The following is a 24,978-nucleotide window of genomic DNA, read 5'->3' on the forward strand; positions in this document are numbered from 1 at the left end:
ACAATCTGATATAAGGAGAAAAAAAATTATTTGATCATCCAAGAATCTTCTAAGAATACATCCTAATACATTTGAGTCAGTTCTAACGAAGTGGATGAACCTAGCGCCTATTACACAGAGTGAAGTAAGTCAGAAAGAGAAGGACACATACCGCATATTAATGCATATTATGTGGAATCTAGAAAGATGGTACCAACAACCCTACGTGCAGGGCAGCAAAGGAGACACAGATGGAAAGAACAGACTTTTGGACTCAGTGGGAGAAGGAGAGGGTGGGCTGACTTGAGAGAACAGCACTGAAACATATATATTACCAGACGTAAAATAGATAACCAGTGCAAGTTTGATGTGTGACACAGGGCACCCAAAGCTGGTGCTCTGTGACAAGTTGGAGGGATTCGGTGGCGGGGGGAGGGGGTTCAAGATGCAGGGGACACCTGTATGCCTATGGCCAATTCCTCTTGATCTATGGCAAGAACCACAATATTGTAATTATCCTCCGATTAAAATAAATAAAACCCAAATACATCCTATAAAATCCCTGGGGCGGGCAGGGGGGGAGGATTGGTTTCCTCTTAATTGTTAATGTCCTAATAATGGGTATATTTATTAACACCTGTCACTGATGCTTAATCACCCAGCCAAGAGGCCTGGAGTCCCTGGCAGCCTCTTGCCTGTTATTGGGTTGGAAGCCATCTGGGATCCCAAGGAATATAACTGGTCATTTGAATGATGTGTTTTAGAGAGTCTGGAGATGGTTTTCAGCATTTGCGAAACAAAATTTCCTTCTTGGGTACAAAAGCTAAAATTCACAAAGGTCTGTTGATCCTTCTCTTTTCTTCTAATAGAAAGTCTTTTCAAGCCCTCGAGGCAGAAGAAATTACTTGTACATGGGGTGAGAAAAGAAAGAAAGGAGTAAAAGATGAGGCTAACATCTGGGTGGAGACATGATGCCCTATGATTTTGCCAAGAGCAACCACACAGGTAAACAAAAGTAGAATCTTTCTGGAGAAGAAGCCATTGGGTGAATTCGCTTACGGACCCTTAGTGGTGAATCAGTTATGATTCACTCCACCCTGGAATTTCCTCCTGATTGGTACAGACCTCTAAAGCAGCCCTCTGTTTCACTCTGTACCATCATCCGGTACGACAAGGCTAAAGCAAAGACATTAAAAAGAGGAGATAAGCTGCATTCCCTCTTATTTCAGTGCCCCTACATTCACTGAAAAGTGGAATAAAGCGTGGTCAATCCAAGAGCAGCATCTTTGAACCAAACTATGTTCCCCTTTTCTTAAGAAGATTTCAGGTGAATTCAAGTAAAAAGAACCCCTCCACAAGTTCAGCTCCATCTGAATGAACAGAGAAGCAAAAGTTTGAAGATTCCTAAGAACATGTTTTATGTTTAAATTATTCAAAACCATGCTTAGATGTTGCAGGTAAAAGGAGATGAGCTAGAAGTATTGTCTGGGGATTAGAAATAGACCATGGTAATTTTCAAAGTAAGAAATAAATAACTGAGAAGTGACAACACAGCACTTAAAGGATAATCTTGCTTTTTTTTAAAAAAAAAAAAAGTCATACCTATCAGCTTGATATTATTGTCTTCATCTAGCAGCAAGTTTTCTATCTTCAAGTCTCTGAAACAAACAAAACCATACAACATTTCAGATAAGCACTTGAAACAGTGGAATAACATTTTGCTTCCGACGGGAAACGAACTGTTGAGAGCCACTTTGAACCAACCCAGAAGGCTTGCTGCCAAAACTCACACAATCAATAAGTAAATATTTATGAAACATGATATATGTAATTGCTGCAGAGTCAAAAAGCTAAAGGATTTCAGAGAAGACAGAGAGCAATGAGGGCAGAACCAATCAGTTTCCAAAAGTGGGGCCAGAGCTGAAACTTAGAAGTTAATAAAACCAGGAGACAGTAGAAGACATCATTCAAGACAGGCGCTGCTAGAACAGCCGAGAAAATACAAACGGGACCATGGTTTTGTGAGATGGTGAGCAAAACCAGACAGAGTAAGGAATGTTCAGGCAAACAGTTTCTTTTTTTTTTTTTCTCTTAATTGAAAATATGATTATCAGTCCTACAACCTCCATGCTTGGAGCCCAAGTGAAGCGAAAGTCGCTCAGTCATGTCCGCCTCTGCGACCCCCCTGGACTATACAGTCCATGGAATTCTCCAAGCCAGAGTACTGGAGTGGGCAGCCTTTCCCTTCTCCAGGGGGTCTTCCCAACCCAGAGATAGAATCCAGGCCTCCCACATTGCAGGCGGATTCTTTACCAGCTGAGCCACCAGCGAAGCCCAAGAGTCATCCACAAATTGGCAAGGGATGATAAACTATTTAGCAAGCAGCTGTTATGGTGGACAGAAAAACAGACCCCAAAAATGTCAGGGTTCTAGTCCTTGCATATATAAACATTACATAACCAAAGAGAATTAAGTTTGCAGATGGGATGAAGATGGCTAATCAGACGATGAGTGGCTTTTGATCATGGACACTGAGATAACTTGGGAGGTGGGAGGGAGACACATGCTCCTGGCCATGCCGAGTATGAGGGGTTGGTGGTATCTGTACAAGCTGTCAGCCCCTTGAAGGTATGAAACATTCTGCCTTGCTTACCACTGTGCCCCAGTACCTTTGCACATTCTGTAACCCAGTAAATACCAATGAAACTACATTATTAAAGAGATCACTTGGGATTCCAGAAGGAAAAAACGTGGGTGAAGGTATAAGCCATCTATGTCAGTGATCATGAGCACCTTAAGTTGCAACCTGTCAGCTCAGACACACCATGAACATTAAATGTGTGAGCATACAGTTCCCTTCTATATATACACGAAATGCTTTTTTCCATTGTTTTGAAACACAGCATTCTTGGTCCAGCTTTTATGTTCACACTTCTGAACACAGACATAGCCAAAAGAGTTATTTTTGTCCTCTTATCTCTATTGTTAGGACTAGAAGATTGTGGTCATGATAAAAAAATGGTGACTGATAGCACTTCTTGGAAGTGCAGAGATGAGGGGAACAGCACTTGCTAGAACTCTGGAGGCCCAGGGGGCCAAAGTGCCCCATCTGTGTCCCATCTCCTGGGGACAGGGGTTTACAACTTGGTCCCAGCACTGCCACTTCATCCCGTCTTCCAAGAGTGGCCAGAAATCTGGATTCAATCCCAGGTTTTCAACATTGGCAACAAATTCACAATAACAACCACAGCGCATGGGCCAACCTTACAGGCAAGATCCAGCCTACAGACTCCTGATTTTCAACCTCATTATGGGAGGAAGCTGAGCCTTCAAAGGACTTGAGACGCCCAGGGAGAGGGCAGAAAATGAGGCGCCAACATGCTGGCAGGAACAAGGACCTTCAGAGCCAGCTAAGAAGGGACAGTCAGGCAAGTATTGGCACAGGAATGACAAAAGGGCAGCACTTCAAGATGACAAGAGTTAAGGAGTCGAGTGCAGGAAAAGGGGAGCTCCAAACAGTCACCACTGGATTTCAAAACTGGAATCCTTGACCCATGACCCGTAGCCTTAAGGCTGAATACCTGAATGAGAAGGGAGACTGTGTTGAACCGAGCAGCTGGGGAAGGTAAATAGATAGTCCCCAGTGCACACACGGGCTTCCCAGGTGGCTCACTGGTAAAGAATCCGCCTGCAGTGCAGGAGACTCGAGTTCAACCCCTGGATCGGGAAGATCCCCTGGAGAAGGGAACGGCAACCCACTCCAGTATTCTTGCCTGAGGAATCCCATGGACAGAGGAACCTGGCGGGCTACAGTCCATGGGGTCTCAGAAGAGTCGGACACGACTTAGCAGTTCAACAACAACAAATCCATACACATTCACCAATGGGAAGAACTGTATACATGCCCTTCGATTCAAATAAAACCATACATTCAAAAAACTGTACCAGTCTTTAAAAGATGTCACCTATGTCCAAATGCAGGGTAACCCCCCCCCCACTACCACCATATAAGGCAATCCTCCTCACTTTTCCAATAGGAAGACTCTGCCCCTCGGAAGGCTTTTTGAAAAACACAAATATATAACTTTTAGAAATGCACTGAAATGATCAAATGACTATTGACACTATTTATCTATGAAGCTGCACCATCCTATTTCAGAATATATACTATCTCCTTAACATAATTACTTTAGAAATATTGTTCCCACGCCCTCATATCTTATTGAAACAATTTCATTCAGGCTTGTGGCAGGCAAGAGCAGGAGTCTCCAGTGTAATGCGACCTTTCAATTGACTGGATGTTTGAGATAAAGCCCATTCGAATCTGTATGTGATGTGCTTGTTGGAAATATTATCCCAAGCCATTTAAATAATAAGAGCCCATTTAAAATCTCTATAAATTATCCACTGAGTCAATTGATTTTAGAGTGGACTCACAAACTCTCACCACTGTGAGTCATATCCCTGTAGCAGCTGTTATTAAAGCCACGCAAAATGCTGTCGCCTCCCTTTCCACTGCTTGCCTCAGACTTCTAGAGTTTCCAAGGCCATCGGTGAGTCAGGTCAAGGTTAACTAGCATTTTGCTGTTGAAAATAATGGAGATTGTGCCCTAATACTATGAGAGACTTTGCAAGCATTCTGTAAGGCACTTCTTCCTTCCTGAAAATGACAGACTATGTCTTACCCTTATATTCAAGCATATATGGTAATTCCCAGCCACTTGCTTGGACTCACAAAACAATGTGCCAACAACGGTCCAAACTGTGAATTCTGTGAAAACTGATTATAAAGCAGCAGCACTATTTTAATCTAAAAGAGGGCCACAGTTTATTTCCAGCAAAATTAAACCTCTTTCCCTGGGAAGCATGGAAGCCACACGAAGGCATTAAAGGAGAAATTTGGTTCAGAACAAATATTATGAAGAAAAACAGCTTAAAGAGGTGAGGTCAAAGAATGCAACTGCCAAGAATAATAAAACTAAGCTGGATAACTCCAGGGCCACAAAAGACCAAGGAACAACCAACCACAGTGATTAAAAGAACAATATAAATGAAAGGCTAAAAATAAGAGAAGATGCAGAAGAGAAAAAAAAAAAGGCCCACTTTTAAAATAGGAGAAATGTCATAAAACCAGAAAGTATTAAAATGTAATTATTACGCTCAGTCATGTCCAACTCTTTGAGACGTCATGGTCTGTAGCCCACCAGGCTCCTCTGTCCATGGGATTCTCCAGGCAAGAATACTGGAGTGGGTAGCCATTTCCTTCTCTGGAGGATCCTCCCAACCTAGTGACTGAACTTGGAACGTTAAATGCATGTTTCTAAGTAAAAGAAGGTTGTCTGAATAAACTATGATTCCAACTCTATGACCTTCTGAAAGACTGTAGATTTAAAAAATGTTCACAACTTAAAAGTTGACAGTTATGTTTTAATCGGCAGGAATTTTTAGGACTTCAAGCCCAGGAGGAAATATCTCAAATAACCCTGAAGGAACTGCTCCAAGGAGGTAAGGAGGAGAGCTAGGTTATGTAGAAGTTTTGCAACAAAGGCAGGTAGTCTGAACGTCAAAAGATTATTATAAATTAAAGAAAACCAGCTGTCCCAAGTTAAGGAATTTAGCACCTTGCAGCGTATGGTAAGAAGCAAGAGTCTGGCCTTACTGAACTCATTCCTTTGATGTGCACTTCTGCTCTCAGGGGCCAGGATCCTGTATTTTCACTTCTTGAGGGTCCTCAGGGCTCACTGCGGGGAGTGGCTATGGTCTGATGGCTACTAGATGGCAGGTATTCTTTCCTTCCTGGGTTCCCTCAGGGCTCACCAGCTCACCATTTATGGTGGCTGCAATTACTGATGACCGTGATATCCTTTGCTTAGTGATATGGCAGGAAATATTCCATTTCTGAAGAGAAAACTACAGACAAGGAGAAGATCACCAGTTGCCTAAGGTTGCAGAAGGAGGGCTAGAACGCACAGGTAGAACACATTATTTTAGGGCGGCAAATTTATCCTGTATGGACTTCCCTGCCTGCGAATGCAGGAGACTCAGGTTTGATCCCTAAGTCAGGAAGATCCCTTAGAGAAGGAAATGGCAACCCACTCCAGTATTCTTGCTGGATAATCCCAAGGACAGAGGAGCCTGGTAGGCTACAGTGCACAGAGTCACAAAGAGCCAGACATGACTTAACAACTAAACAACAGCAAACTATTCTGCACACTACAGTGGTGGCCAGATGGCACCACGTATCTGCGAAATTCATACAGTGTACAACACAGAGAACATCCTAATGGACTATGTGCCCCGAAGAACCCGAATGTAAACTGTGTACATTGGTTATCAATAATGTGTCAATACTGATTCAGCGATTGTAGCCAATGTCCTATACTATCACAAGATAGCAATAATAGGGAAAACACATGGAAGGGAAGTGGGAACTCTAGTTCTGCATGATTTTTCTGTAAACCTAAAACTCCTTTAAAAAACTAAGTCTATTAACTTTTTAAGTAACACTTGGATATTTTTCTATAAGATCAGTACTAGGAATGGTATGAGGATGTTTCCTGTGAAGCATCCTTACCACCCGAAGTTAATTATGAGTCCATTCAGCACAGCGGGCCACTCAGACCCTCTGCCCAGCTACTCAACAATGACTCTAAAGACCATGAACAATCTCATGAGGCCAAAAATTGAAAGATAACTTCTTGAATAATAAAAGAAGGATGAGGGGATTTCCTGATGGTACAGTGGTTAGAACTCTGCACTTCGACAATAGGAGGCTAGGGTTCAATCCCTGATTGGTGTACTAAGATCCTATAAGCCATGTGGTACAGCCAAAAAAAAAAAAATTAAAAATTAAAAGGATGAATTTATTCACAAAGTTTTAGTGTTAGTATATTACAATGTACCGTGTGTGTGTGTCAGCCAGTCAGTCATGTCTGACTCTTTGCAACCCCATGGACTGTAGCCCACCAGGCTCCTCTGTCCATGGAATTCTCCAGGCAAGAACATTGGAGTGGGTTGCCATTCCCTTCTCCAGAGGATCTTCCCAACCCAAGGATCAAACTGGGATTTCCCACATTGCAGGCAGATTCATATATATATATATATATATATACACACACACTGGCAGGCCTCTGTAAACCAGAAAACCTCCCCATGGTGCATATGAAAAGCATGGTTTTTAGCTCCATCCTGAGAGCAAAATATTTGTCTGTGTTCGGTGTCAGGTCTGTGAGATGGGAGAGAAGGTTCTGACAGCTGACCAGTTTGCACCTGACATAAGGCGATGCTCAGTTGCACATTTAACAGCCCTTGATGGGATCAACCACCTTGCAGAGAAGAGACAGACGTGGAGGGCTCTTCCTCCCGACCCGAAGTGGGACAAGTTCCTCTCTGCAGTCAGCTGACTGCAGGTGGTATGAATGAGTTACTGAAAACCCCGGGGAAGGGAAGACAGTGGTCCCTGAATGGATAGGAACTGGTTTTGCCTTGACCAATAGGGCTTCCAAGAGGACTCAGGACAAGTAAGAAACGGGACAGGGCATGTGTGGCGGAACCGGCTATCAGGACAGTGCTGCGGGGCTGGGGTGGGAACGCTGTGTCCTGGGAGCGAAGGAAAGCAGTCAGTGGAGGCCCTTTGCCCGCGCAAGAGAGCACAACCCAGAGGCTTCTTGGCCCTTCTCTGATGACTGGGCAGTCCCAGGAGAAATGCCCGGTGGGGCTCCTCATGGCATCCATCCCACAACTCCCCCACCCTTGCCGCGCCGACCCAGCACTGGGTCCGGTTCTCTACACTGTTTGAGGTTGGGGCGTGGGGGGGTGGGTAGGCATTTTTCTAGAGATTGAGAGGAAGGCCCAAGGGGAGAGCCCTAATCACCAGTCCTTTGTTCTGGGTTATTTCAAAAGCACAAGCTCCAACAGGCCTGACTAACAATTAAAGCTTCGCCCACAGGCTAGCAGGCATCCCTCCCCCTCCATGCACCCACCCACCCAAAGGCTCCTTTAAAGGTATCCCTTTCAAGATGGTAATCTCTAAGGTTTGGAGCCAGGCCACGGGGAACTCTGCCCTCCCAGACCCAGGGGGTGGAGGGGAGGACCCTGTTGCCATAACAAACAAGGGGGTCCTGGGGCGCCCTGGGGGAGGGGAGGTGCAGCTGCTGGGGAGACAGGGCAAGGGAGTGTGCGTGCACGTAGGCTTTCAAGGCGAACACACGCTCATGCATGAGAGTGCACGTGTGTGCAAGCACACGTCTGTGTGTCTATGTGTGCCTGTGTGCGCATGCACAAACATGCTTCCCAAATACCAGGATGATGGGGCCTCACCTCGCGAGGCCGTGAAGGTCAGGCCTCTAACAAACCCCAGGCCTAAACTGGGGGGCAGGAATTCTAGAGAGCTCGCCCGTGGGGGCCATTCCGGGCTAAGACCCAAGATGAAAGGGAGGAACTACTGCTGCTGCTTAGCTAAGTCGCTTCAGTCGTGTCTGACTCTGTAAGACTCCATAGACGGCAGCTCCCTAAGCTCCCCCATCCCTGGGATTCTCCAGGCAAGAACACTGGAGTGGGTTGCCATTTCCTTCTCCAATGCATGAAAGTGAAAAGTGAAAGGGAAGTCGCTCAGTCGTGTCTGACTCTTTGCGACCCCATGGACTGCAGCCTACCAGGCTCCTCCATCCATGGGATTTTCCAGGCAAGAGTACTGGAGTGGGGTGGCATTGCCTTCTCCAAAAGGGGGGGAACAGAGGGGCATAAGCAGAGGCTGCCAGGGAGGGGAGAGGAGGTCAGAGGGCTGCAGGGGAAGGGGATGGGGGAGAGCTGGCAAAGGCCTAGTGTGGAGGAGGGAGGCGAACCTGGGCCAGGACGGCAGCCTGAGAGTAAGGCAGACAGGCTCCAGAGGCCAGGGCTTGCAAACGGACCTGCTGAGCCGCCCTGGAAGAGTCACTCTGAGCTCCTGATTCTTTGGAAAATGGTATCCTAAGAGGGGCCACCTGGCAGGCCCGATTGACAGGCAGAGATGACAAAAACGGGCCTCTTCCAGCTGCACAAGCACTGACAGATACGAGGTGAGACGCTGGTGTGGCCAGGGGAGACGATGAAGCTAAAGGTTCTAAGACACAGGGAAGGGGAGACTCGGAAACAGATTTCAGATAAGCGATCCCCTCGGTGATTAGCAAACAGTTGTTCAGTCGCTCAGTCCCATCTGACTCTTTTCGACCCCATGGACCGCAGCATGCCAGGCCTCCCTGTCCTTTGCTGTCTTCCGGAGTTTGCTCAAACTCATGTCCATCGAGTTGGTGATGCCCTCCAACCATCTCATCCTCTGTACCCAACCCCCTTCTCCTCCTGCCCTTAATCTTTCCCACCTTGGGAGGCAAATGAAAGGTCAGATTGAAGGGGCCCGAGACAGGAGATGGGGAGCCTGGACCAGACTCAGAGAGGACTAGGTCTGGGGGAGAAAGTTGTGCCTGCAGAGATGGCCACAAGATGGATTTTGGTAATGAGCTAAGAATAAAGCATTCAAGAAAAGCACATAACTCCCCAAGGCAACAGGCATTTTGCAGTGAACAAGTTTTTTTGTTTGTTTTTTTTTTTTGTATATTTTTTAGTTAGGTTTTATCATCAAAAGCACTGTATTAAAACTAAATGTGGGAAGTGGGAAGGTGGTTCAAGAGGGAGGGGACACATGTATACCTATGGCTGATTCATGTTGTTGTATGGCAGAAACCAACACAATATTGTAAAGCAATTACCCTCCAATTAAAAATAAATAATTTTTTAAAAACCAGATGATTTTTTAATCTTTGACTTATTTATAAGATGAGCAATTTGGTTAAATGCAAGAATAATGTGTTAAGCATGTACCTGATTTATTTATTCAAAATGAAACCTTTATTGAATTCCTACAATGCTCCAGAAACAAATTCTGCTCATAAAATGGAAGAGCTATTCATTCGCTAAAAAGATGCCACCTGACAAAATGTGACCTGAAAACTAAATAAAGTGGTATGAAGTCAATGAAGAAACTCCCTTAAAATTCTACAGAGAATATGGAATATTCCAGAAAGAACATGAATTGGTGACCAGAAAGCTTCCATCCCAGTGCTAACTCTGACACTAACTGCATTCATTCAATTTCCTTTCACTCATCCAACAGAGTCTTACTGTGTCTGAACTGGGTTGGGCGCTGGGTTAGATGGTGGTCTGTGCAAAAGACAGAGAGGAAACAAGCCAGTTATTTTGTGAAGCTGAAGCTGAAGCTCCTCCAATACTCTGGCCACCTGATTCGAGAGCCGACTTGCTGGGAAAGAGTGAGGGCAGGAAGAGAAGTGGGTGGCAGAGGATGAGATGGTTGGATGGCATCACCAACTCAAAGGACATGAGTTTGAGCAAGCTCCTGGCATTAGTGAAGGAGTTAGTTGTGTCCGACTCTCAAAGAGTCGGACACAACTTAGCGACTGAACAACAACAATCTTGTGAAAAGCATTTGGAAAACAAAATAGAAGGTGCTGGGGAGTCTATGACCAGAAAAGGGACTCCTGGAGGAGGTGAGCTTCTGAGCTGGGACCTGAAGGATGAAGACAATTCAGCCAAAGATTTCAAGAGCCTGGTGGCTCACCTGGTAAAGAGTCAGCCTGCAATACAGGAGACCTGGGTTCAGTCCCTGGGTTGGGAAGATCCCCTGGAGATGGGAATGGCTACCCACTCCAGTATTTTCGCCTGGAGAATTCCATGGACTGTATAAGTCCATGGGGTCGCAAAGAGTCGGACACGACCAAGCAACAAACACAAGCAGAGAACAGCTCTGGGGCCTTGAACGCACAGAACTCGGCCTCCACAGATAAAACGAATGAGGTGGACTCAGTGGTAGTTACAGCATACATATCCTCAGTACTTCCTGAGGGTCTCGAGCTAAGCACTTTACAGGAATTGAGTCATTTAATCCTCACAACAAGCACATGAAGTGGATAATCCCTTACCCCTATTGTGTAGTTCTAGAAAGTGAGGCACAAAAGCCTGAGAGATTTGCCCAGTGCAGCTTTTAAGTGGTAGACCCGGAACATAGATACAGGCAGTCTGGCTTAGAATCCACACACTGACCACAGTGCACCCCAACTTGTCAGGCTAGAGCTTTGTGAAATCCCACATTTCTTATCATGTTTTCTCAGTCCCCATTTAACAAAAGAAACTTTGATCTATATAACCAGTGTCTCCAAATATGTGCTCAGACCCTGGGATCTCCAACAGCCCCCTCCCCCCAAGTTAAGCAGAAGTCACCCCTTTCTCATCCGCCTTCCCCTCTCTCCCCTCTCCAAAGGAAACCAAAAAGGTAAAAGAACTTCGTAAAACCCCATCAGCACTGGTGGGATCTGCTTCTTGTCAGGCTCACGAGAACAAAGAAGGGTCCCCTCTCTTGCCCGGCATTCCTCGGAATGCAGAAGGCCCCTTCCCAGCCCTGATGAGTGACTGGGGTCACGGCTCTGGGAGCAGACGTGTTGACACATGGGCGCCTGGTCCCTTTGATCACGCATCTCTCTCACTCCCAGTCCTGCTTGTCTCTTCCTGCTTAGGGATGGCGGTATTGTGTTACCCGGCTATGTTTTGTCTGTACGGCTTGATTGGACTTTGTTATTTTGAACGAACAGTTGAATCTCAAATGAGCCTCTCGGCAGAATCGGCATTCCTGATGATGGACGGTAAGGTCGACGCTTTTTGTATGATAGAAAAATCGTCAGATGTTGGTGTGAGCCCAGTTGAGAAAAAGAAAAATGGGAAAAAAGAAACCCTTGTTGGAATTTAAACCCAAAGTTATCTCAGGCAGTCCTCAGAGGGTGTAATGAAGATGTGAGGTCCACATTCTAATTTTGAATAAGTGAACAACCACACTGTTGCAGCAGATGACACAAAAGGTATATGGCAGGTCTTTTTTTTTTTTTTAATAACTTTATTTTTGGCTGTGCTGGGCCTTTGTTATTGTGAGAGCTTTTCTCTGGTTGTGGCGAGAGGAGACGACTCTCTAGTTGTGATGCACGGACTTCTCACTGACGGGGCTTCTCCTGTTGGGGAGCACAGCCTCTAGGGTACCTGGGCTTCAGTAATTACACCACGGACCCAGTAGTTGTGGCTCACAGGCTTTAGAGCACAGGCTCAATAGTTGCGTTTCGAGGGCTTAGTTGCTGTGCAGCATGTGGGATCTTCCCAGATCAGGGCTCAAACTGATGTCTCCTGCATTGGCAGGCAGATTCTTTACTACCAAGCCACCAGGGAAGCCCAGGTTCAGTTTTAAATGAAGTCCTCTGCCAGCTAACGAAATCTGCTTTACAGACGTTTGGTTTCCTTTTTTCCCTTCTACTTGTAATAGTAACATGATTTCTAAAGATCCACTTCCTTTAAAAGATATTTAAATAGCTCTGGATCGATAATTAACTATTTAGATTTAATTTCACAGGAAATGAGGGCTCTGCCAGGCATTAAGCTGATGATGATATGACGATACAGTATCAGACTCATCAGGAACTATGCTTTTTAAAGCAGCCTCTAACACACATCACCTAAAGCCCTTTAAATCACCTAATGTAGCCACCAAAATTCATCCTAAATCCTTTTGGATGCTCCAATCTGTTTGCTCAGAAATCTTCCCGCTAGGGACACCAGGAAGTCTCTGAAATGCTATCTAAACTCTCTTCCTCATTTGAAAACTCTAATCTCGAAATATGCGTGTATGTTAGTCCCTCAGTTGTGTTGACTCTTTTTGACTCCATGGACTGTAACCCACCAGGCTCCTCTCTGTCCATGGGATTCTCCAGGCAAGAATTCTGAAATGGGTTGCCATTACCTTCTCCAGGGGAGCTTCTGAACCCAGGGATCAAACCCAGGTCTCCTACATTGCAGCCAGATTCTTTACCATCTGAGCCACCAGGGAAGCCCAACCTTGAAATAATTTATGAATTCATTCCACCTCTGCAGCATAAAGGAGACAATTCTCTACCATTAAAAAAGGCTACAGTGTATTACCAGATTATGGCTGCTAGAAATGAGACATTCAAAACCTTTGAAAATTCAAGACATTGCAGATATAGCCACCCAGGAATATATTGGAAACAGTTTCCTGTGATGTCTCCACCACCTAATCACCTGTGCCCACGTGCGCTGACACTCATTAACGGGATTTCTAGAGGAGAAAATGAAGAACTCCTCCAAAACGACACCTGTATTTCCAACCTTCCCTAACTTCAAAAGATCTGAGCCTTTGCCACTATTGGCTGATGAATATATTTCCGAAGAGATAGGGAACGAGGCGGAATGCCGGAGATCAGAGAGAGAAAAAGCGCACCCTCGTTGCTATCAAAACATTATTAAATGCATTCCTTTGACGTTCTGACAGTAATTGCACTGAGAGGGATTGGATTTTGTTAAAATTACTTTAAAAGGGTTGTTGAGAATTTCCTGCGGGAGGGACCAGCAAGCAGTGCACAGCCTTCGCTGGCTTTCCCTTTGTTGTCCCCGAAGCTCCGAGCCAGGGCGCATCTGATTTTTGACAGCATGAAACCCGAGTAATAACACCCTGAGTCCCTCGGAAAGCTCCACCCCCAGTTCTCTTTTCCTCCACGACCAGCGGAGCGGGTAACCCAAGCTGATTCATTCCCGAGGTTTCTGCCTTTGTCGTCTTCATCACCAAACCAGGCATCCTCCGATCATCACTTCCCCGTCACGGCAGAGCTCTGACACCGCAGGTTGCACAAGGGGGTTGTTAACAGCCAAAAACAGGGTTATCCACTTACAGTTTCTGAATGTTCCCTTCCTTGCTGGTCGAAACTCAAAAGAGTTCTGATGAATCGTGATTTGCCGACAGTGTGTCTGACTGAAAATACGTACACGGAGAGATTTTCTTACCTTAGTGAGGAAATGATCTGCCTGAATGGGGCCTGGCCAAGGCTGGCACCTCCCCCCAGTGCCCCCTCCCCCAGTCCGGGACCTCCCCATCCCCCCAGTCCCCCCCCAAGCCCGGGACTTCACCCCCCAGTTCCCCCCCCCAAGCCGAGGACCTCCCCCCTCCCCCCAGGTCCCCACCAAGCCTGGGACCTCCCCCAGTGCCCCCCTCCCCCAGCCCGGGACCTCCCCACTCTCCCCAGTTCCCCCCCAAGCCCGGGACCTCCCCCCTCCCCCCAGGTCCCACCAAAGCCCGGGACCTCCCCCTCCCCCAAGTTCCCCCCAAGTCCTGATCTCCCGCCTCCTCTATGTCCCCCTACCCCCAGCCTGGGGCCTCCCCCCGGTGCCAGAGACTTCCCCACAGTAAGTCCCAGTGAGTGCCAATCCAGATTGGGACTTCCCCTCAGTGTCTCCCTTCCCCCTCCACCAAGACCTCCGTACCATGTCCCGGATTCAGGCACACATCCGGGACACGGGGCAGAGCAGCCCCGGTGGCAAGCCCATTGGTAAAGTTAACTGAAGGAAGCCACTCATAAAAGACCATGTCTTTTTCCATTTATATGCAAGGTCCAGAATAGGCAGATCCACAGAGACAGAAAGAAGACTAGTGGTTACGCCAGGGCCTGGCGGGAGGGGAGGGAATGCAGAGTGCCTGCCAGTGGGCACCCAGCTTCTTTTCGGGGCGCTGGAAATATTCCAGGATTAAGGCAGTGAGTATAGCTGCACAACTCTGAGTGTACTGAAAATGACTGAATTGCACCCTTTAAAATGAGAACTAACGGGATGTGAGCTGTAGCTCAATACAAAATTTTTAAACATATGTGTGTGCATATCTATATAATTCCTTGATCTTGATATTTTAAATGAGAATCAATTAAACATGAGCCCTAATTTTTCTCAACAACCCAGAGTAATTATGAATTATAACTCCATGAAGGAAGAAGTATGAATTTACTGATGAAGTCAACACTTTTTCAGGAGGAAAAGAGGACACTTTCATTTTTTTTAATTTTACTATATTCTATTGACCTTATTTTCGGAGAAGGCGATGGCACCCCACTCCAGTACTCTTGCCTGGAAAATCCCATGGATGGAGGAGCCTGGTAGGCTGCAGTCCATGGGGTCGCTGAGAGTCAGACACGACTGAGCGACTTCCCTTTCACTTTTCACTTTCATGCATTGGAGAAGGAAATGGCAACCCACTCCAGTGTTCTTGCCTGGAGAATCGCAGGGGTGGGGGAGCCTAGTGGGCTGCCGTCTATGGGGTCTCACAGAGTCGGACACAACTGAGGCGACTTAGCAGCAGCATTGACCTTATTTTAGTCTAGCACTAAAAGTCGGCCCCCACCACCAACAGCAACACTGCCAAGAGTTCTGTCTCCATTCAGTTTGCTTGCAAAGCTCCTCCTCAGGAGGGAACAAGCTATTCCAAAAAAAAAAAAAAAAGTTTGCTTTTCATAATTATTTGCAAGTTTAGTTTGGCTTATGGGGAACAAGCCTCACTTTCAAAGGCAAGTTCACAATTCATGTAGTGATTCAATTCCATTGAATAAAACAGCTATTGAGCAACTAGCATATGTAAAGCAAATACAGTGAAAGCACCATCAAGCATTGCTAACAAACTGTCTCATGCCATCTTAACACTGATGCTTCTTTCGGGCACCTGAGCAAGAGTTTTTATTGTTTTGGAAATAATAATAACAAGAGCAGCCAACACTTAAAATGCCCCTATTACATACCAAGCGTAGTTCCAAGTTCTTTCCATATAATAACTCATTTCCCTTAATACCAACTATGAGATGAGTATCATGATTATCCCCATTTTACAGAAGAAGAGACTGAGGTTCAGAGTGGTTAAGTAACCAGGCTAGGGTCACATAACTATTTAAAGGACAGAGCCAGGATGGATTCAGCCTTGTTTGGCTTGCACTGTAGCATGGCACGGTGTGCCCGGCCCAGAGGTGGCGGCCAGCATCTCAGCGCGGCCCTTACCTGTGGACCACCCCGACCCGGTGCAGGTGCTCCACCGCAGAGATGAGCTGCCGGATGTATCTACGGGCTTCCGCCTCCTCCAGCCGCTTCTTCTCGTAGATTTTGTGCATCAGGTTGCCCCCGGGGCACAGCTCCATGACCAGGTAGTAGCTGTTCTCCGTCTCTAAGATATCGAGGAGCTGGGTGATGTTGGGATGGCGGATCATCTGCTGGATCTGCCCCTCTCGCCGAAGGTTTTTGGTGACGTAGGTGTCTTTCTTGGCTCGCTTCTTGTCAATGACCTTGATGGCCACCTAAGGAGACACCAGGGACGCAGCTGTTACCAGACACTGCAGGTGAAAGTTTACCCCCTTGACTAGCCATAAAACCCTAGGAAAACACATTGCCCCTTCTCTGCACCAGGAGCAAAATCTGATCTGAAATAGCATCCAGGGAGAAAAGAAAAATGTTACATCAGCAAAGGTCAGAAGAATCAACCACAAAGGAAGAGAATGACATTCACTCAGGCCAGCTCGAAGAAGTCTGGAAGTCTCAGTGAAGAGTCAGTGTCAAACCTGGTGTTTTATCCTGTGGAGAAAACACCAAGGTCACCTCCAGCCAAGGCCCCTCCCCACCCCCACCCCACCCCACTCAGAGCTGGTAATTGCTCCAGGTTGAGTCCCCCCAGGCCTTCATTTCTGAAACAGCCAAATCTGCTTCCATCTTCGGTTCTGGGGCGTGTTTAGGGAGCTGAGGGGTGCAATGCCCAGGGATTTGGTAGCCCTGCCCTTCCTCCCTGCCCTTCTCTGCTCCACACCAGGCCCTCGGGTCCGGCTGCCCCTGGCTTCCAGTGGTCACCTCTTTCCCTCCGAATCACGATGCAGGGACTCTTGGCCCCAAGTCAGGCCCAACCTGTCGCTGCTCCAAAGCCACATCTCCGCTGCCGCCTGGACGCCCCTCCTGGGTCACTTCCCCTGCAATCAACGTGTCACATGTATAGACCCTCCAGCTTTGCAGAAAGGGAAGGAAGGAAGGAGGAAGGGAGGGAAAGGAGAATGGAATAAGGATAGAGGGATGAAGGGGGAGAGAAGACTTCTGCCCAAGTCTCCATCTTCCTACCATTCCTTCGTTGGCTATCACCAATTCACTTACCCAGCCTTAAAACACGCAACTGTTTTGCTCTCTTATTTTCTTACTTGCATCTTCTCTTCTTTCTAAGGTGACCAGCCAGTGACACCTCACCATCTGCTTGTGCTAACTGCCTCTCTCACTTTTCCTTCCTCTCTGTTCCCATGCCAGGCTGCATTTATTTGGGACCTTGCCTCCCAGCGTTCAGATGCCCTGAGTCTGTGTGAGACTCTAGCAACCCAAGGGGCATTCTTCTATGAGGCTGTCAAGCCACTGGGCTGCAGGACAGAAACACTGGACGTTCCATTTCTATTTATTTCTTTTTTGTGTAATTATATTTTGTAACTGCTTCATAACGCATTCAGTGTACAGAAGTGTGATATAGATTAATTAATAAATGATTAATAGATGATAGATAGACTGATGCTGGGAAAAGACTGAAGACAGGAGAAGAGGGAGCCGAGGATGAGATGGTTGGATGGCATCACCAATTCAACGGACATGAAGTTGGGTGGACTCCAGGAGATGGTGAAGGACAGGGAAGCCTGGCGTGCTGCAGACCATGGGGTCCAAAGAGCTGGACACGACTGAGCGACTGAACAACAACAGGCAGGCAGATACATGTTTGTACAAAGGGGCTCAAATGTTCTTTTCTTTTCTTTTTTTTAACACGAATCCTCTATCCTAAGTCCTCCCAGGTCCTGGCAACCACCACTCAAATTGTAATTTTTTAATGGGAGGATAATTGCTTCACACTGTTGTGTCAGTTTCAAATGTTATTTTCTTGACAAGTTTGTGATAAAAATAAAAGTCTGGCCACCCTGCTCTGGACTGTGACGTCAATGTCCTCCCTCTTTTCCTTGATACTCGAATTCGTACTCTGCCCTGCCTTGATATCAGTAGGTCTAGAACTCTGATTTCTTGCTTGAAGCTCTTTGGGGGCTCCCTGCTGCCCATCGGGCAAGGTCCACAGCCTCAGCCCAGCGCTGAAGCTTCTTCTCCATCAACCCCGCCACTGTTCACCCCAGACTCCCAGCTCCCCAGAGCAGGTCTCCTCACTCCTCCTGACCACACGTTCAGCTACCCTACACCGTCTTTACACCTTCAAATCCTCAGACACTAAGTCCCGTCCCACCTTCCTTCCAGAAAGTATAACACTCCTATCGTATGCTTCCATCATACCTACCACCTGCGATACCATTTAAAGCACCAATCCCTCCCCTTAACACACAGGGACCACTCCCCACCTTGCCACACTACAGTGCTTTATGAACGATGAGTGACCGACAGGTTACTAACCAAGCAAATCAGTGAAGCTTTTTTTCAATCACTGAAGCAAAACTAGCTGAAAACAGCTTAATCTAGCTGTAAACAGTTTATCATTTCTTCTAGAACAGTCTTTAAAAAAAAAACTTGAGATATAATTGACATATAACATTGTATTAGTTTTAGGTATGCAACATAAGGATTTGGTGTATGTCTCTATTGGGAAGTGTTTACCATAATAAATCAGGTTAACATCCATCACTATAGTTATAAACTTGTGTGTGTGTGAGAATTCTTATGATCTTCAATATTAGCAACTTTCCAAACATACAATATGGTATTGCTAACTACTGGAGGAGGAAATGGCAGCCCACTCCAGTCTTCTTGCCTGGAGAATCCCATGAACTGAGGAGGCTGGAGGGCTACAGTCCACGGGGTCACAAGAGTCGAACACGACTGAGCAGCTAACACTTCCTTTCACTTTCCTTGCTAACTACAGTCACCATGCTGCCTGTTACATCCTTCGGACTTATCTTACAACCAGAAGTTTGTACCTTTTGACCGCCCTCACCCATTTTAATGGCGATTATCAGGCCCTTAAGCCACAGATATGACCAAGAGGGGACAATCAGCCACTGGACCAGATAAATCAGAACCTGCTACATCCCAGCACGACATGAGGCTGATGCTATCTGCCCACAGAAGTGGGCTGTAGTTTGGTCAACCAGTTCAGTATATACAAAACCAAAAGCTTTAAAAACTGTACTCATTTGTGACAAAATATATGTATATATGCATAACACATGCACATATATATACACACAAATATATATCCATCATCTTGTGGGGGCAGAAAGAGGAATGCTGAAAAGTACAATTAGATTCTGTCTGCTCAACTCTATGTTGCAACGTTTTAAAAATTACACCCTTTGGCAGTGAAATTCTTAAAAGTACTGTGAATAAACAACAGTCTGAAAGCCCGGCAGTAATACGATCTGCCTTTCTTAACAGAGCACACAATTATTAGGAGGATAATTTATTTAGCTCTTTCATTGCCTGGAGTAGGTTATATAATGGCCACCCAAAGACATTAAGCCACCACGCCTAGACAGTGCGAACGTGACTTTATTTGGAAAAAGTGAAGGATGCTGAAATGAGATTAGCCTAGATTATCTGGGTGGTGCTAAAGGTCACCACAAGTGTCCTCATAAAATAGAGGCAGTGGGAGATTTCACACAAATACACAGAGAAGTCCAGAGTGTTGAAGCGGGCAGAGATGGCAGGGATGGAATAATACGGCCACCAGGCGCTGGGAGAGGCTAAGGACAGATCTACCTAGAGCCATCGGGGGGAGCACAGCCTTGTTGACACCTTGACTTTGGTCCAGTGAAATTGACTCTGGACTTCTGGCCTCCACAACTGTGAGAGAATAAACTTCTGTTGTTTTAAGTTACCAAGTTTGCGGTAATGCGTTACAGCATGTGTGTGTGCATGCTAAGTCACTTCAGTCATGTCCGACTCTTTGTGACCCTAGGGACTGCAGTCCACCAGGCGCCTCTGTCCATGGGATTCTCCAGGCCAGAATACTGGAGTGGGTTGCCATGCCCTCCTCCAGGGGATCTCCCCGACCCAGGGATTGAACCCACGTCTACTAGAGCCACCTGGGAAACCCATGAATTACAGCAGCAACAGGAAACTAACACACCAGGGTCCACCCCACCAGCATCTGACATCTTGGTTCCCAAGTTCTAACACACCAGGGTCCACCCCAGCAGCATCTGACATCTTGGTTCCCAAGTTCTAACACACCAGGGGTCCACCCCAGCAGCATCTGACATCTTGGTTCCCAAGTTCTAACACACCAGGGTCCACCCCAGCAGCATCTGACATCCCAAGTTCTACTGATTCTGAAAAGTCCCTTTGTGAAAACCCTGAACCTTTAGGCAGCCCCACCTATAGAAGCTATCCTATAAAGGCCCCTCTCTATTTTTAAACACCTTCACTTGGAAGCATCGCTAAACTTGTAAACTCTGTATTGATAATACTGAAGATGGAATGACGTTCTTCTTGATTACACAAAACCGTTTAATCAACTTCGTCTGTAACAACTGAAATGGCGGGGAGAACGAATGGGAAATTAAGGAATTGGCAGTGATCAATGATCAGCAAAGGGAGGCATCTAATTTAATTTGACAGTAATCAGAGATTTACAGGCACTAATTCTACCCAGGGGAAGCCCAGTGTGATGCTGGGTCTCTAGCTGAAAAGATAAGCTGCTTCAGTCAAGAGTTTTAAAGAGTAAAATTAAATCTGCACAGACGGACTGAGGACCCAAGTTGATGGACCAGACTAGAACTCCCAACATGGTCTTTGAGTCTGTGACTGGGGTGTGGGGCAGGGGGGGTGGGAGGTGTCGTCAGGGGAGTTTGTGAGTTTCATCCTGAGCATATGGGGAAAGAAGTTTTGCTGTGAAAGGTCAATAAAACAAAGTTTCCAACTTTTTGATGGCTTCAAGTTGCATAGCCTCCTGAAATTTTACAGCTTTCAAAGATTGCCCCCACATTTCCAAGTAGCAAAGTCTGAGAAATTACTAGAGAGAGATGAACACAGCACCAGTGGACCACAGGTGAAACTGATCATTCATCAGCTTCTCATTAACTAAGACACCACACTTCTCACAGTATGGCAACTCCCACCCCATCACCACTCCCAGGCTCCTGCAAAAAAATAAATAAATAAATACCTCTCAGTGTATAAAATCAGCAAACTTTTAAATAGCTAAGCTCACACAAAAGAAAAGGAAATATCCCAAGGCAAAAAAAAAAAAAAAAGAAAGAATAGATCCAAGATGAGGCGGTGGCAGCTATGGTGTAGAGAAACAGAAGATACAGGGAAGAAGGGGTGATGGCAAGAAAGGAGATCCTCAGAAAGCAAAGGAAGAGGCTGGTCTATGGGGAAGGGAAGCCCGGCTCCCTCCCACGCGGGGAAGGAGGAGGAGAAACAGGGTATCCTAATTCCTCCGGAGAGGGGCCAGCTGCAGAAAGGCATTCATGCCTTATGACCCCTGTGATGTCTTAGGAGAAAAATTCCAACGTCGAATTTTACTTAGCATGAGGGACGCACAAAGCGTGTGGCCCTAGTCTCAGCACACACTTCCACAGACCCATGGGTGTGTAAAGATGATGCTCACAAACCACTCAGTAAAATGTCTGGGACTTAATAAGAGCTCCTTGAAAAGATGTTCTTATAATCATTATCGCTTTGCTTTCACTGAGGCCACCTGTAGAGGGTGAAGAGCATTCAAAACTTAGTTCAGCCAAAAAAAAAAAAAAAAGCATCGCCTTGACCTGTCACCTTAGCATATTAAAAAAAAAAAAAAAAAAGGCGGCAGCAGCAGCTTGAATCACATTTGAGTGTTTCGAACTCTCTGGAACGGAGCTGCTTTAAATCCCAAGGCGGTGGTTTAATATTAGTCTACTCTCTCATCTCCTTTAAATATTGACTTCATTGAGATTGCCTACATAGGATCAGACTTGACCGGATTTAAAATAATCATCCCTTCATCTTGGATCACCCTTCCCCGCCTTTAAAATTCATTCCTCTGAAATACATCAAGGATGGGTCACGCATCCAATCTCCAAAATGAAAAGGCAGATGTAAAATGGATCTTCATATGATGGAGAGAAGGAAAACACTGATCAAAGACACTACTCTTTAATATCACAGAAACATGCATATATGCTTCAGCCATTTTACAATGTGCAATGTGCTTCTGTACGTTCAGCCTTCCCTTCATCAAAGTACTTTTATTCGTGATGTTTTAAATCATCAGAACGCATGGAGAATAGGAGGCTCCGATCCGAATGAATTTTCTTTTTACATAAAAATGAGCCAAGAACAGCTTTCTTTCCAGAATATGTCGGTTTCTTAATAAATACACTATGTTAAACTTCAGTGAATCTTTTCTTCTTTAGCAAACTCTTATTAAGGCACCTAAAATATAGTTGACACTGTTATACACACCAAGCATATGCTCTGAAAGAGACATGGATCTTCAGGCCTACTTGTGGCCATAACTCAGATTTTTTATAGTAATTTAAGATGACCATCTGTCACAGGCTGAATCATCTCCCCCCCGCACCACACCCCCAAATTCACAGTTGAAGCCCTAACCGCTAACTCTAGAGAGAGCTGTATGCAGTAAAAAGGTTAAATGGGCCCGAAAGGGTGGGGTTATTATTGCTGTTCAGTCAGTAAGTTACGTTCGGCTCTTTGTGACCCCATGGATTACAGCACGCCAGGCTTCCCTGTCCTTCACTGTCTCCCACGGTTTGCTCAAACTCGCGTCCCATAGAGTCAGTGATACCATCCAACCATCTCATCCTCTATTGCCCCCTTCTCCTCCTTCCCTCAATCTTTCCCAGCATCAGAATCTTTTCCAACGAGTCAGCTCTCCGCATCAGGTGGCCAAACTACTGGAGCTTCAGCTGAGGGTGGGGACCTGATCTAATTGGATTGGTGTCCATATAGAAAAGGAAGAGATGCCAGAGACCTCTCTCTCTCTCCACACTTGCACGGAGGAAAGGCCATAAGAGGCCACAGCAAGAAGTCAGCCACCTACAAACCAAGGAGAGAAGCCTCATGAGAAAGCAACCCTACCGGCACCTTGATCTGGGATTCCCAGCCTCCATAAATGTGAGAAGATAAATGTCTGTCACTTAATCCACCTGGTCTGTGGTCTTCTGTGGCTACCCGAGCAGACTCATGGACCACCCGAGCATCACACAATCCTACGAGATGCCCTTACCCTGCAGAAGAGCGCAACTGTACGTAAGAACTGAGGGCGAGCATCCATCCTCCAAAGGCTGAGGTAGGGTCTGAGAGTTCCTTTCCTGCTTTTTTCCGCATGCTGGCAGCTCAGAGGGTGGCAGACCACAGCAGCCAGACACGCAGGTTCCCAGGCTGCGCACCTGGACTTCAAAGCTGGCCCCTCCCACCTGGTGCCTTGGACTGTGCCAAGCTTCAGTTACTCGTTGTTACAAAAAATGAAAGGGCAATCATAGTGCCTACCTTACGGGGTAGTGAGCCCTGGGAACGTTCCTGGAAGGCCTGGAAGTGTCCACTGTTAGGGTCTGTGTGTTTTGTGTAGGAAGAGTGTGCAGAACCAGAAGCCAGGAAGCACCCCCACCTGGCTCCCACCTCCACCACTCCCTGAGGTCCTCACCAGGGTCCCCAGGGCATCCTGACCACCCAGTCCGTGAGGCCACTCTCCCTCCTAGCCTCCTGCTTTTCCTCCCAGCCCGATGTTCCCAAGGTGCTGCTGCAGGCCGCCTCCCTCCTCACATTAGCAATGTACCGTCCACCTCCTCCACTTCCAGGATGCCTACGAACATTCATTTAATGACCAGTTCCACCACCTACATCCTGCTTACACCTGTTTCCCAAACTTTTTTTTAAGTTATTCATTTTAAATTGGAGGATAATTACTTTACAATATTTTGCTGCTTTTTGCCATACATGGACATGAACCGGCCATAGGTAGACATGTGTGCCCCCATCCCCCTCTCCCCGATCCTGAACCCCCCTCCCATCTCCCTCCCCACCCCATCCTCCGGGTTGTCATAAAGCACTGCCCAGGACATCTCCATGTAAATGGTCCTCTGGCCCCCCAAGAACTTCCCAGGTGGCACAGAGGTAAAGCCTGCAAATACAGGATACTCCGGTTCGATCCCTGGATTGGGAAGAGCCCCTGGAGGAGGAAATGGCAACCCACTCCAGTATTCTTGTCTGGAAAATCCAAAGGACAGAGGAGCCCAGCGGGGTGCAGTCCATGGGGTTGCAAAGAGTCAGACACAACTAAGTGACTGAGACACACACTGGCTCCCCAAACCCATCACTTCCCCCTACTCCCCCTGAATCAGTTCTATCCACAGGTGCCCTTGAAGCCCAGGCATGTGTCCTCCTCCGTCCATCACACCCCTAGTCCCACACATAATTATTCACCAGGGCCTCCACCTCTTAAAGTCTCCGCACGCCCTCTCCTCCCCCACCCCCCTGGGCAGCTGGCTGCACCACCATCCCATCTGGAGGTCTCCCACCCCTGCATGGAATTCCCTCCCACACACGGCTTTCGGTCAGAGCAACTCCCAACTCCCAACTCCTCTCTCTGACCTCAGATTTCAGTTTTTTTTCTCCGGCCCAGAGTGGCTCGAGCCACCCTGCAATTCCCCAGCTGTCAACCCATCACAGACACTCTTAACGGTGGGGGACACCCTCCACTCTCATTTCCAGGAAGGCAGCTATCTGACCTTCCAGCACTGCGCTTGGCTCATCCAGGGCGAGAACAGGAAGGGAAGAAATAAAAGAAAAAGGTCCCAACCGGCTGCTGCAGTGGCTCATCTCTATGCCTGCCATGGGTAAGCTGGCCACTTGAGCAACACCTCCCCTCCACCTTCTCAGCTTCAACACAGGCTGACCAAAGCCTTCTCTTTGACCATGGAAATTACAAAATGTGAAGCCACCTGTGCACGTGGTTTCAGCTCATGTGTGACTGTGATGCAGAAACACTCTTTCCCACTCTTATCCCTCTCCAAAAGTCTCAGGTCAGAGACTTCCCTAACCAGCCTAATTAGAGCTGCACCACGGCCTCCACCCCCTACCCTCCGTGACGGCAATCCACAACCCCCTTACTCCATTCTGGTTTTCCCTTGGTTC

General features: G+C 46.8%; 1 protein-coding gene across 1 annotated transcript in view; it reads right to left on the reverse strand.

Annotated features, from left to right (window-relative positions):
- The window catches only part of HUNK (hormonally up-regulated Neu-associated kinase), a 134,062-nt gene that overhangs the window by 70,539 nt on the left and 38,545 nt on the right, over positions 1-24,978 (reverse strand). The window contains exons 2-3 of the mRNA XM_052638295.1: positions 15,892-16,184; positions 1,582-1,637 (exon numbers count right to left, since the gene is read on the reverse strand). Of these exons, the coding sequence (XP_052494255.1) occupies positions 1,582-1,637; positions 15,892-16,184 (349 nt within the window). The remainder of the gene's footprint in view (positions 1-1,581; positions 1,638-15,891; positions 16,185-24,978) is intronic.

The sequence above is a fragment of the Budorcas taxicolor genome, chromosome 1 (assembly GCF_023091745.1).
Source record: "Budorcas taxicolor isolate Tak-1 chromosome 1, Takin1.1, whole genome shotgun sequence".
NCBI lineage: Eukaryota > Metazoa > Chordata > Mammalia > Artiodactyla > Bovidae > Budorcas > Budorcas taxicolor.